Source organism: Phaethon aethereus (assembly GCF_964289735.1).
Source record: "Phaethon aethereus genome assembly, chromosome: 6".
NCBI lineage: Eukaryota > Metazoa > Chordata > Aves > Phaethontiformes > Phaethontidae > Phaethon > Phaethon aethereus.
The window spans coordinates 9,589,867-9,603,441 of NC_138580.1; the positions used below are offsets into that span (position 1 = coordinate 9,589,867).

The window sequence follows — 13,575 nt, forward strand, 5'->3', positions numbered from 1 at the left end:
AGTAGTTTACATGCTTATATTTTAAGAGCCTTGCGTAAGAGATTAATGAAAGGGTGAATAATGGTAAATACATTAAACAACATTATATAACCACATAAATACTAGTAATTGTTGCAACACTGGACATTTTAATGACCCACACATGTTGTAAATAGGTGGTTATAACATTATCTCTGCTCTCCCATGCTCCTCTAAATGTTAAATAACCCCCCCAGCAAAACCTTTTTCAGTAGAGGGGTTTTTATGAGTTAGGGTTTATTGTTGCAGTGCAGCACTGTGCATAGAGATGGATAAGCCTGACAGATGGAAGGGTTTGTGCAGTCACTTTCATTTGATGGTGGCCATTGTTTTTTGTCCAAGTGAAGGAGGTTTCAACATATAAAATGCAGGGGACAGTACTCCAAACTGTCAGGTTAGGGCAGTTCTGTGTGGGATGTCTCTAAATAATAGTCCTGATGAGATCATTCCTTGATATAGAAAATAGTTAAAGGTTAACAATAGCAAAGATAGGAAATGGGAGGGAGAAAATTCCGTGATTTACTGGTTAGAAGTTATCTTCTACTATGGTAATGGCAATGGTTCAAGGCTCCTGTGAGTTGCCCAGGTCTGTTCATGTCTTTTTTATGTCCTACAGTCACCTCCTCATGTCTGTGAAAGTATCTTGGGACTACATGAGGAGTTTCATGTGGTTTTGGGGAAGTTGGTCTGTGTTTTTGAGAACCACCCATCCAGGATGGCCCCCATCCATAGGGTAGAGTTTAGCTTAGATCATGTCTTAAGGCACATTGATCTTTTACACTGCACAGGAAACCTGAGTGTTAACAGTTACAACACATAGCATTGCAGCATTTTTAGATCTATATTAAATGCTCAGGTGACACAAGAAATAGTGCATTAAGAAATGTTAGCTTGGAAACCCAAGTTTTTAACATTCTAATTATGGTGCATTTTCCTAATTACAACCTGACTCTTCTCTGTTTTTACTGCTACGAGGCTTGCTCTGCTGCTAGGCTCCACTCTCAGCTGCTCTCTCATCTAACCTCCCCTTGGCCCATCTTCTCCTTTCAGTGGCAGCAGTGGTAATGGAAGGAAAATCCCATTGTTCCCTTGATTGCTGGTACCACCCGAGGAAACTGCTGCATGCCAAATGCTTTCTCGTTTTGCAGCTAGCGTAATTCTGTCCCATCTGACTCCTCTTACGCATTGCCGTTTGGTCAATGCCTGCCTGCTAAGTTGAGCTGAGTACTTATGAATGCTAATGAACTCCCATACATTGATGTTAATTTATACCAGTAAGTTAAAATTCCGATACAGATGCGGGTATGTGATATAGAGAGATGTATAATTTCCTAAGCAGTAGTATTGCCACCAGGCTTTAAAGAAACATTCTAGAGGTCTTGAAATATTTTATCCTGGATGAATAACAAAAATTTTTAAAGCCTAAATATGTGTAAAGTGAGCACTAAACAATAGTTGGAGAAGGATAATAATAGGAGTGTGGAAGATGTAAGTTTCTGGGAAAAGTAGAAGTACAAGAAACGGAAACAGAAGGAGGGATAAAACTAAAGGAAGAAACATAACAACAAATAAGTAGACTCCACAAAAGAGAAAATTTCCTCTAATTGTCTTTAACTGTGATTTATTATTTCATTTAAAACTATCCAACGTAAACTATGAAAAAAGAGTACTATAACATGTTTGACATGTTAAGGATACATTCTTACAGCTCTGGTCTATATTGTAGGTAACTTCCATCTGTCTGCTCTATAGCATATTTTTTAAGGACTATGAATAAGGCACTGATGTAAATGTTATAGTAGTTAGAATCCACAAAAATAGTAAAAACAACATTTTATAGTAGGTGAAAGAATAGAGCAAAGATGAAAGGAGTAGCCAGTACATCAGTAACTCAGAACCAGGCTTTAAGAAAAGAATGAAGAAATAAAAGGGAGCTGATACTGAAGGGCCCTTGCTGAGGATGCAGAACCTAAACCTAGCCTAAAACTTCTCTTAAGCATGATCATAACAGGAATTTATGTTAACAGCAAAACACATATAAAGTGAAAAACGAGGGAAAAAAATTCAATTCAAAATATTGACATTGGAAATCACTCTTGAGAATATATTGTTCATCCGCATTTTGTTTTCCATTTTAATCATCTATATGGAAAGGTGGAAGAAAAGCCGATTGTGTGTGTGTGTGTCCCTTATATTTAATTGTTGTAGAATTAAGTCTTGTTTTGCTTTCACTCATACTATCTCAAGCTGTTCTCATCTTCTTTTCTGTCCATTCAAAACTATGTTTAGCAAGACATATTTGGAATGTGGATGAAAGAAGGAAGCTGGAAAGCTGAAGGGCAAAAGACTGTTTAAATGCACTGTGCCCTTTTGCCTCCATTTGGCTTCTACCCTTGCAGTCCATGGTGACAGTGAGACTGGCAGTCGTTGCTTGTCCATGGGATTGTCACATCATGCATCGCTACTAGGAGAAGAATTAAAACCTTTATGATGTGAGGTATTTCACAGAAGCCAAGAAATGCAATGTTTAATATGGTTAGACCTAATTATGGAGTCAGTGGGGGGTTTTGGTTGGGCGAGGAATGCAAGATCAGATACAGCATCATTCTTTCATGTCTGAAGAAGTGAAATTATGTCAAATGCAGCAATATAGGAAAAATGGATGACAAAGTTGTGAATTAAGAAGGGAAAACAGTGTACAGGTGCTTAAAACCCCCCTTTTTTTTCCTCAGAATTATGCAACAATGTGAAATGTAACTAATTTATGGATTCCAGCAATTTATCTAGTCAAAGTGTTTTCTAAAGTCTTGATGTGGCTAGGTAGAACTGACAAATATTAGGGACATAAGGAAATTACCCTCCCTTTGTCCTTCTCTTCTGCCTTTCCTCTGTTGTGGTTTGGAAAGGGAATAAGGGTGTATATGGAGTGCACAGGGCGGCACTGTGCTGAATTACCCCCCGTCTCCTAACTAGCTGATACTGTGCAGTGACGCAGGGGGAAACTAGCCCTGCTTCTGCATCCAGGGACCGTGCCTGCTCAGCCAGCCACATTTCTCCCTGTTTCAGAGCTTACTGGTCCAGAGCTACATTTCTTAGAGACCAAGCACAGCTAAACCATAGAGGCATGGTCATAAGGGGCAGCATTTAGGTCTGTCTTCCTGAATGAAGGCTCAATACCTCCTGACAAAGCAAGAAGCTTGAAAAGTTGCAGATATGCAGACATGCTAGCAGAACAAACATCCTCCAGATTTTTGATAACAAGGCACCAGAGGTTTTTTAATTCCCAATGTTTCCAGTACGATATTTTTCCAACACTTTCTTTAAAACTCAAAAATATGTTCTCCTGAGAACAAACCCTTGGGGTCAGAGTCTTCACAAATTTCTTTTTATAGAATAAATATATCTAATCTCTGTAGATTGTCCTAATAGACAATCTCCCAAGGGCTTGAGTGTCATACATATGACCTCCTACAGCAGGGAGTGAAACTTTCTTTTAAGCCCATCAAGCAGATGATTTTATCTCCTCAGTCAGGGAGTCAGGCATCTGTCGGTTGATGAAATGCCTTAAAAATGTTTATGGGGAAAAAATGAAATCTGTCTTTTGTTTTAGTGGACTCACAGATTGTGAATTTACTTGCCATATTAGGCATGAGGAATGAGTCAGGTGATCCCCCCCCCAGCTCCTGTTGTTAATCTGGAAGGGCTTTTTCTGTGCATATAAGTAGAGAGTTTCTGAATTTATTGCCAAAATTGTGCTTGTCTTTACCGAAAACTCCCCAAAACAGAACTATGGGGAAATTTAAATCATTTTAAGTTCTTTGAAGTCACTTAAATCTCTCTGAAATTCTATTAGAATTTTAAACATATACTTCCTTAAAGGCTTGTTTGTAAATACAGCTTTAAAAAATTGAATAATGAAGTTTTTTATGATAATTTAAAGAAATCAGCATTGCTATCCGTGTTATCAATGAAGGCCTGATTTCTGCAGGTTTAATTTTTATTTTCTTGTTTCTTAAGTGAAACATTAAAAAGTATGAAACAACTGTGTGCTCCTTTTAGCAAGAATAATTCCATTATACCAGCAAAAAGAAAACTATTTTACCAAAACCATTAGCTGCAATCAAGAGATTATAGCTTTTTACCTTTGCATGTACAACATGTGTCTGAGAAATTTCTGGAGGCAAGCAAAATTTTGCAGGCGAGTACAAGCTGAATGAACAAATTCATCTTCAGTAGCATTCAGATGATTTTAAATCACAAATCCACAAGACTCCATAGTTGGATATAGAATATGCAAGTAGCTTTTCCTGGTGTTGCCTGAAACTGCCAATAGTTTGCAGCTGAGCTACTCAGGTGTTTGCATTAAGTGCATCATTACTTTTGTGGTGGCATAATCAGTGACTGAAGATTCTTACTAAATACATGAAATGGTAGGAACCACACTCCCTGGGAATGAATTTGGAAAGCTGCCTGGGTTATATATTGCTGAAGACTGAGGTAGTGGGGCAATAATTAATAAACTGCTAGAAAGCAGAGAAATTTCACATGTAAAAATGTTTTCGGTGATGTGCCAAGAAAAGGGAATGTTACTCATAGATTAACATTAACATAGTCTCTGCTTAAAGATACTCATAAAAATATATAAAAGCTAGTTTGAGCACAGTAGAAAACTGTTCTGAATGCTTTGTAGAAGCAAAAGGATGCTTTTAGAGGGTGGTTTTTTTTCCCCTCTTTCCTCAAGCCTGCTGATTTATCTTCTAGATTTTGATACTGTCATGCTCTTGCATCAAACTAATACACAGTTTATCTGTATTTTTTCCCTTTGATTTCTTTGGATAGTTTGATTCTAATTTTATTACCTAGGAACCTGAGTTGAATCTGTATATCAAAACATAGCATCTTCTCAGTTTATTGGGAGACTAGCTTTTGCTTTTTTTTTTTTTAGGAATAACTCCTTAGCTACTCTGTATTAGTTTGTGACTTCTGGTTTGTGTACTGTAAACTCCTGTTGAATTAATTAATTTAGCAGTGGGATTAGGCTAAACAGAACAGGATGCTTAAGACATAAAATAAGGGAAAGTCTTCCTTTGAATAGTGGATAGATCTTGTTCTGCATAGCTATTCGTTTATTTTCTTTCATCTTGTACCTTTGTGGTTGTTATTTTTTTCCATCCTACTTTTTCTATTCTTATCTGCATTTTTCACTTCTTCTCCCTTTTCTTTTTATTCTGCAAATAGATGTCTTGAGATTAATTTAAAATTATTTCCTCCAGTGCCCTTTAAAGCACATTCTTATCTTCCTCATACATTAGGTGCATTAAATTCTTTCTGACATCAACATTACACTTTGATTAAATTACAGCCCTGGATTGAATTGGGTGCTATGTAGTCTTGGATAGATGTAAAGCAATATTAGTTTTATAATGGTACCTTATGTTTCGCTTTGTTCTCCACTAAGCATTTTCTTTCTTATAAGAAAGAGTTTTTCTTTAGTGCAAGCTGTCTTGCAAAATGTATGTGGTGTTAAAAGTAATAGAGACATAGTGCACACCTATTCTTTTTCTTGTGTGTTATCTTTAAGCCTAACCTAGTGATGAAGCTCCTATATAATCATTCCTGAAGTACACACCAACCGAAGTGTCTTCCTTCATCCTCTTTAAATGAATTGGTTGTAGTTGTTATCCTTGAGCTTAGTGCTTGCAATCATGGTAAAAAACCTCACCAGCTTCTTAATTGGTATTTAGTGTTGAAGCCAGATTCATCCATTGCCATTGTACAGATACCAGCAAATTAGACCAAGAATTATTTGAGTCCTCCTTTTGTGAAAATGACATAGGAGTTCTAAACCAGATCTGTCTTATGAATGGGAAGTTCTTAAATTAACTGTTAGAAAATTTGGAACAAATGATCATTCTTATTGCAAAACTCACTTTTATTGTTACTTCATTTTAGGTAACATTCAAAGCATCAAGATACTCTGTTTCACCAGACTTAAGATTTGTTCTTCTTGCATATGATGTTAAACAGGTAAGCCAACTAGTCATAATCAAAGAGCCTCTAAAATAAAAGTCTGAAACCCTTGTTGTTTTGTGTAATTTACTTGTGATTCAACATAATATAATATGATTCATACACTTGATTTCTCTTCCCAAAACCTTTTGATGCAATGATGGTGAAGTATGTATTTAAGTGTGTTCAGAAATACTGCAAGGTTCTCGGCTGAGGTAAATTGCCATGGCTCCTCTGAAGTGTCCTGCTGGTTTCGTAGTAGAGGTTTCATAACCCTTAAACTGTTCTGTTGCTAGCCGATTATGTGAAAGCCTATCTTTTGATATTCCTTCTGTTTTAAACAGCTGTACATGTCATTTATGGAATGTACTAAAAAAAAATCTAGGCTGCTTCATGTCAAGAAATTTTTATTGTTGGCTTCGGTAGTCTGAAATCTGATAGTCTGAAAGTCTCTTGGTCTATATAATGCAGTGCATTCTTTGTTTCTCATAGTATTTAGAGATTTTGTAGTCAAACTGTCAAACAGAGTTTCAATCAATAATACCATATAGAGTTTTCTAAAACAAATCTCTGAACACAAGCAAAAATAAAATGGATTTATGAATTTCCTCTATGCATATTGGTGTTTGTATAAAAAGTGCTATTAAAATATGAGCTGTTCTTCATTACAGAATAGTTCTGGATTGATAGACTTAGTGGTTATTCAAGCAAGTTTGGGTTCTTTTGTCTTTTTTTAATCTTTTTTTTATTTTGGAAAAGTAAAATTTACAAATACTTGTTAATACCTGTGACCTTAGTATCAGAAGTCAATGTTCAGAAATGAGAAAAAATTACTATTGTATATCACATATACTACAGTATAGTAGTTTACTTATTGTTTTGTATCAATTGGTGGCTGATAATACAATAGCTGTGTTGTAGATTGGAATTCTTAGAACAATAAAATATTCATTTCCAGGTCAGTGTACAAACCTTTCCAGCCTGCTGGTAACATTGGTAACATTGCTGTATTGATCTGTATACCTGCAGCTTGAATAACTATATCTGCAAACTGGAAAATATGCTGAAAGCTGATCTGAAATATTCTAAAGGTGTTGATGTAAAATGATTTGTTTACTTGGTACTAGATCCAAGTAGGGATCTTCTACCAATTCTAGTGGATTTTGGATTAAGCTCTTTTTACGATCTGCATATATCAATAAACCAGGAAAGAGCTGCTGCTGTTCAGTTCGTTGGTTTTGTTGTGAAGGGTTTCCGTTTGATTCCTGTCTGAAAAATACTTGCTCCTTGCTGTTTCCCTTCTTGACTGTTTCTTAATGTGTGGAAGAGTTTAATAATCCGTCATGTTGACTTAATTTCCTAATCTGATCTGTTGAAATGTTCATTTTGGATGGGTTGGTTTGTTTGGGATTTACTTACTAATAGCATATATAGCTGATATAGGAAAAATAAGAAAAACATGAAAGTATCCATCACACTTTATTACATCTAAATGTAGTAATATCATGGATGAATCCCTGTCCCACAATAAAGATGGTCCATTGACATGCAAATTGCTCTCAATGCATGCTGAATCACAGAATCATTAACACTGATCATCAAGTCCAACCATCAACCCAACACCCCCAGTAAACCATGTCCTGAGACATGGTTATCACTTTGCAGTAGAACTCCCTTTCTGTATTTCGTTCTTGGTTTTGTTACAAGAAGAAACTTTTCCTTCCTTTTACAGTCCAGTTGCTGGTAATTACTTAGAGGGATGAGGTTTGCAGCATTTACATTTTGCATCTAGCCATTCCCATTGCTCAAGTATATTGACAAGAAGTAATTAAAATGAGAAATGAACAGGGTTTGGCAAGCAATTTGTGGTGGTCGTCCTGGATGGCTTTGGATGAGGTTTGTGGTGCTTGCTCTCGAGTGCTCCAGCTGGGATCATGGCTTTCAAACCGGAAACATTGTGATTGTTGTGTCCTCTAGAAGTGGTGGTAATGTTGCTAAAATTGGTTAATGGCTGAATGTTTTCAGTCAGATGTAAATAATAACAACAAAGCCATTGAAGAATCTGTTGCTTAGGGTGGAAGGGAAAATAACCAAAAAGAGTGTAAGCCAATTCTTTCATAAGAAAGTTAGAAAAAAATATTATTGTGAATATGTGGTAAAAAGCCTTTTTTCTCTCCAAATCTCCTGATTCTTGGGATATTTGTTAGGCTGGTGAGCCACTTGTGTTTTCCCAGAATCTGTTGGGGAAAAGGTATGTTACGCCTTGGAAGGCCTCTACTTCTGTGTAACTAATGCTTCTGAATAACATGAAGGGTTAAGTTAGTGTTCATTCTTCTTGGGCATTCTCTTCTCTTTTTCTCTTTTTCCCCCTCAGCCAGAGCCAGCCTTATTGGGTCTGAGTGAGAGGAAATCCATCTGTCTACCTTATACCTTCCCCTGGCTGTTAACTGTAAATTACCAAATTTATCGTTTATAAAATTAAAATTGATATTAAATGGCATAACTTAATTGGAGGTCTGCAAATTAGTTTCAGTAGAATCAGGCCATATTTTTTTTCATATCTCATTTGAGTGTAACTTTTTACAAAACTGAGGATTTTCTTACTGTCATGTGTTACAACACATGGTTGAGTCTTTAATAATACCCAGTTCAAGGAAATGCAAGTAACTTATTATAAGCATTTACTTGATCTTACCACCTGCTATAAATTCCCACAGACCCCTGGACCTTACTACCTATGTTTGCCTCTTCCTTTTCCTTTTTTGATTATATTTATGTGTATAATTGCACTGTAATGTATTTGATGGGATTTCTGCTTTTGCAAACTGTCAAGACTTTGGGTTTTTAATATTAAAATTGTTGTTTATATACATTAATCTGTGTTCTTTGTAACATACAGTAATACAGCTGGAACAGATTTATTAATCAACAGTTTTATAAATAAGCTAATGTGTTTCAGCTGAATAGATTGGAGAAAAATAGAGACAAATGTTTCTTCAAGACATCTTTTCATGAAATTGTAATTAGAAACAAGGTTATTTTGATGTTTGGATTAAAAATAAATGTTGAGTTTAAATAGTTGAATATTTATTTTACTGTTGTCAGCATTTTCTTTAATCTATTTTATGCTTGGAATGGCAAACTTTAATTAAATTTGCAGTTGTTTCAGTGCAATTAAAAATGTCCTCTATGCATAACGGGACATAAATCTGCATGAAAATAAGCCATCTTTGAATACAAAAGTAATAATTGAATGAATCATTTAAATCATGCTTAATAGAAGGAACAAAACCATCTCATGTGGCATAGCAGCTGTTTTGGTACAGCTCTATGAAATTCATATGGAAGAAAGTTCCTTTGCTAAGGAATTCAGAGTGTTGTAAATAGATTTCTGGACACCAGATTCCCTCCATCTGCATCACAGTAGGTCACAGAATGTAAGCCACTATTACTGGCATATGCACTGTGGCTGTCTGGCTTTTTCTTTTTTTAACAGAAGACTGTGGCAATTTTAGAAGTTCTTTCTCTGTGTTCTTTGCTGCATTACTCCGTAGCTCTCCACACTTCTGAAATGCTTTAATCAATTTTCCAACTTTTTGACTTTGCCAAAACTTGCATGGATTGACTGTGTGTGGTTCAGACTCTTGCTGTCACTCGCTGTAATTTGGTCGGCGTCACTGAAAAAGTCTCATTTTGCAAGGCAACAGATCAGTAAGTAGGAACTAATTTGAGAAATGAACACATAGATTCTTGCTGAATGTCCTGCCATTCTGATTCTTCTGGGACAGTGTGAACACAGCAGCAGGGAAACCATTGTACATATTGTATGCAGAGAGGGGACAGTTTTGCAGTGCTATATCTTTTTAATTTTCCTTTGAAGATTGTCAAGGTATGAGCAAAGAATGTGATGCTCTGAGAGGCAGAGCATCTAAGCCAGTTGAGATTTCCAGAGGAAGGGTTATTTCACTATTGCTTTTTATAAGGACTGTGTTAAAATGACATTTAAATTTTTTTCTCACTCTGCTGGTGGTGTTATTCACAACTACCAAAAATCTCATTTATAGTTTTGATTCGAAAATGGAAATCAGACACCGTTCTTGCATTAGTGGTAAAGAATGGGGCCGTAAATCTGCAATTTGCAGTGCAGTGAGCACTGAGGTCCTAAGAAATTCTTTTACCATTGAGGAACTTTGGTGTCCCTCAGCAGGGACCCTTGTGAGTTGTCCCTGGAGTCCACGTGTAATGAAAATGAGCTTTATTCATGATAATAGTGGGATTTTTGCTCAGACATCTTAGGAATGATCTCCCCATGCTCTTGCTAGAATATAAGTTGCCACAGAAGAGCAAGTGAAGAAGTAAATGAGACTAGTTCCTCTTTTTCTTTGTAAGTCCCCTTTTTATCCTCACTTTATTTAATAAAGTGATAAATCACCCTTGTGATTTTGGGTTTTTTTCCTACAAACGGTCTTTCTTCCTGCTTTCAATTCCCTTTTGTATACCAACTTTTAGGAATTTTTCCTAAGTTACTCTCTTCACTATTCCTAATGCATCGTTTTCTGCTTTCAATGCAAGATGAATGATGTGTGGGATTTTTAGCTCTTGGCTTAGAAATGTGCTTAAAAAACAGATTAAAGTTTAGCTCCAGTTTAGAAGCATAAACATTTATACACTTCTAAAACAGGAAATGTTTTCATAAATTAGGGCTTCAAACTGTAATCTTTTTTAGCTAGAGAATTTTAATAACGCAATGTATTTAGCCTGAAGAACCATGAAAATAGCTTTTAATAATTCTTATGGTAAGATCAGGTTGAAGAATAGTCCAATCCTCTTCAGAAAGGTAGGAGAAAAATACTTTTAGTTCTAAACATCACCCATCCAGTAGGAATGAAAAAAATTTCAAAAGTGATTCTGACTATTTGTAGTTTAATGTATTGAACTAAAGATGAGAGTCCAACACAGTGTCTGAACCAAAGAAACCCCAAGAGAAGGAAGTTACTTATCTGCTGTGTGCTGATGCCCGTCATCAGTTTGTTGCTATAATATCTACTTTTAGATAATGATAGGGAGTACAGACCACAGTCTACAGCGAATGGAAGGTGAATGGCAGCAAGTGGCATGCTCATCAAGCTTTTAGAGATTGCCTCAGGTACTGGTGTACCTGAATGTACTGATTTGCAGGAGTTTGTCTGCAGATTAGAAGAAACCATGAGGGGAAAAATTCAATGAAGTCTTAAATTATGATTATCTGTTCTGCATTAGGAGATTATCTTTCTACCCATTAGGTGGAAACTAAATGTTCAATTGTCAGTAATCTTCTCAGTCAGTGAAATTAATTATTGAATTTTTTTTGTGCAGAAACTAAAGGATAAAGAATTTACCTTGCATTATATCTTGGTTTTAATCAAGACATTATTTGGTGTTAATGTGTGCAGGTGTTTTCAACAAGATAGTTTATACAGTGCTTATGAAAATCTGACTTTGAAGAGCATTATCTGGAGTACCAGCTAATGGTTGGAAACATACACAACAAAGACAAAATTAAATCTGTCTTCTAACACATGGAAACAATATTTTTCTCAACAAGATTATTCCATACAAAAGAATAAGAAAAGACTTCTTAAGCCAGGAGTGATCTCGACAACACTATTTTATGTAGTCCTGTTTATGAAGTAAAGATCTGATATAAAATTTATACTATCAACTTTCTCCTCCAGAAATTCATGCTTCTTTAAATAAACCTGTTTTTCATGTGTATTACCTTAGCTCCTCAGAGCGATCTTCCATCTTTCATTTGCTCATTTTGAGAGGAGTCCAGAAGCAAATCATGCATGTTGATACACCTGAACTTAAGAGATCATAAATAAAAGTCTGATCCAGACATGACTTTCCCATTCATCTTTATCTCTTGTAAAGAACACAAAAGACAAATATGTATCAGCTTTATGGCAACGAGAAAAAAATAAGAAGGGAATTTTAAGTGAGATCCACGCCCAAAATTTGCAGTTATTTCTTGCAAATATTTTTATGATATATTTATTCCTTTCTTACGTATGACAAGATTATAGGTTCAAAAGTTTAGATATTGAGCAATTCATGGAAGTGGACTGCTCAAATTTTCCCTTTTTAAAGGCTGTTGTTTCACTTTGAGTTGAAGTTTTAGCTGGATAGATTAGAATTTGTTAATATAGTAGCTAGGCTGTAAGTGATCGTGGCATACTACTTATCAATTACATATATTTTACTTTATTTTATATAGCTACAGAGATACACAAGGCATTTTAAAGATATAAAAAGACAAGGTCCTTGCCTGAGGAGATGATGTGCTTTGTAGTAAAATCTGGCAAAGTGTATTTGGTGACACTGTGCCATCGTGAATTATCCCATAGGAGTGAGTATTCATGAGAATATATAGTGTCCCACTTCTGTCCAGGGTTTCATTTAAATTATGTGGCAAAATATAATAACCACCAGTCCTCATAAATAGAAGATGGGGAAAATAGAAAGGGTGTGTTTTTATGCTGAGAATCATGGGCATGGATGTTTGTTCAGTATTTGACTGGTACACAGCTCTTCTTATTTCTTCCATGGTGAATTGCAGTCCCATAAGTACTTGCATTCAACTCATCAGACAGCTCATTACTTAATTAGAAGTCACAGAGTTATAGCTGGAGTAGCTGCATATCTTTTGCATTATTTGTCTTATATGTGCGTTATTATATTTACGTTACGGTGTATTTGTGATGGGATGATGGGGCTGCTGTCTGCCAGGGCATTACTCTGAGCACCTGCAGAACAGGGGGGAACTGTCAGAAGAGAAAACGGCCTCAAGTTGCGCCAGGGAAGGTTTAGATTGGATATTAGGAAAAACTTCTTCTCTGAAAGGGTCATTGAGCACTGGAACAGGCTGCCCAGGGAAGTGGAGGTATTTAAAAGATATGTGGATGTAGTGCTTAGGGTCATGGTTTAGTGCTGCACTTGGACTTGATGATCTTCAAGGTCTTTTCCAACCTAAATGATTTTATGATAATTTGTTCCTTTAAAAACATTCTGAACTAAAAAGGTAGGGAAACTAGGGTACTATTTGGATGCTTCCACTGTTTTTTTAATGTAGTATGAAAGCTGTCATGTCACATACATGTCTGTATGCATCCCCTTACCTATTTTTCAGAAAGTTTTTTTCAATTCCTTTTAGAAAGTGCTTGATTTCATCAGCTGATGTGTTGATTCATATGTGCAGGTTCAGCCTTGTGTAACAGTTAAAGAAAAAATAGATCACTGTCCACTTTCCATAGGAAACTGTATGAGACAAAGTATTGCTGCTTTTTACGTAACTTACTAGGTCTCTCTGTTCAATTTATTACTTATAGAATTGCTGTTCAACCTCAAGTTTTACAAGTAAACAAAATAAATAGATAATTATAATTTAGGTAGAAGATGTGTCTCTCTTCTCATTCAGAATTGCCAGACTTGAAAAATCAGAATTAGCGTTTTCAACTTCTTGTTCAAAGACCGTATTGAAAAAAGAATATTGTGCTTTGCTATTGTTCA

General features: G+C 35.8%; 1 protein-coding gene across 4 annotated transcripts in view; it reads left to right on the forward strand.

Annotated features, from left to right (window-relative positions):
* Nucleotides 1-13,575, forward strand: part of DPP10 (dipeptidyl peptidase like 10) — a gene marked incomplete at both ends in the record, with an annotated part of 564,196 nt that overhangs the window by 412,610 nt on the left and 138,011 nt on the right. For all 4 annotated transcript variants that reach the window (XM_082001551.1, XM_082001552.1, XM_082001549.1 and 1 more), the window contains one exon: nt 5,971-6,045. In XM_082001551.1, coding sequence (XP_081857677.1) covers nt 5,971-6,045 — 75 coding nt within the window. The remainder of the gene's footprint in view (nt 1-5,970; nt 6,046-13,575) is intronic.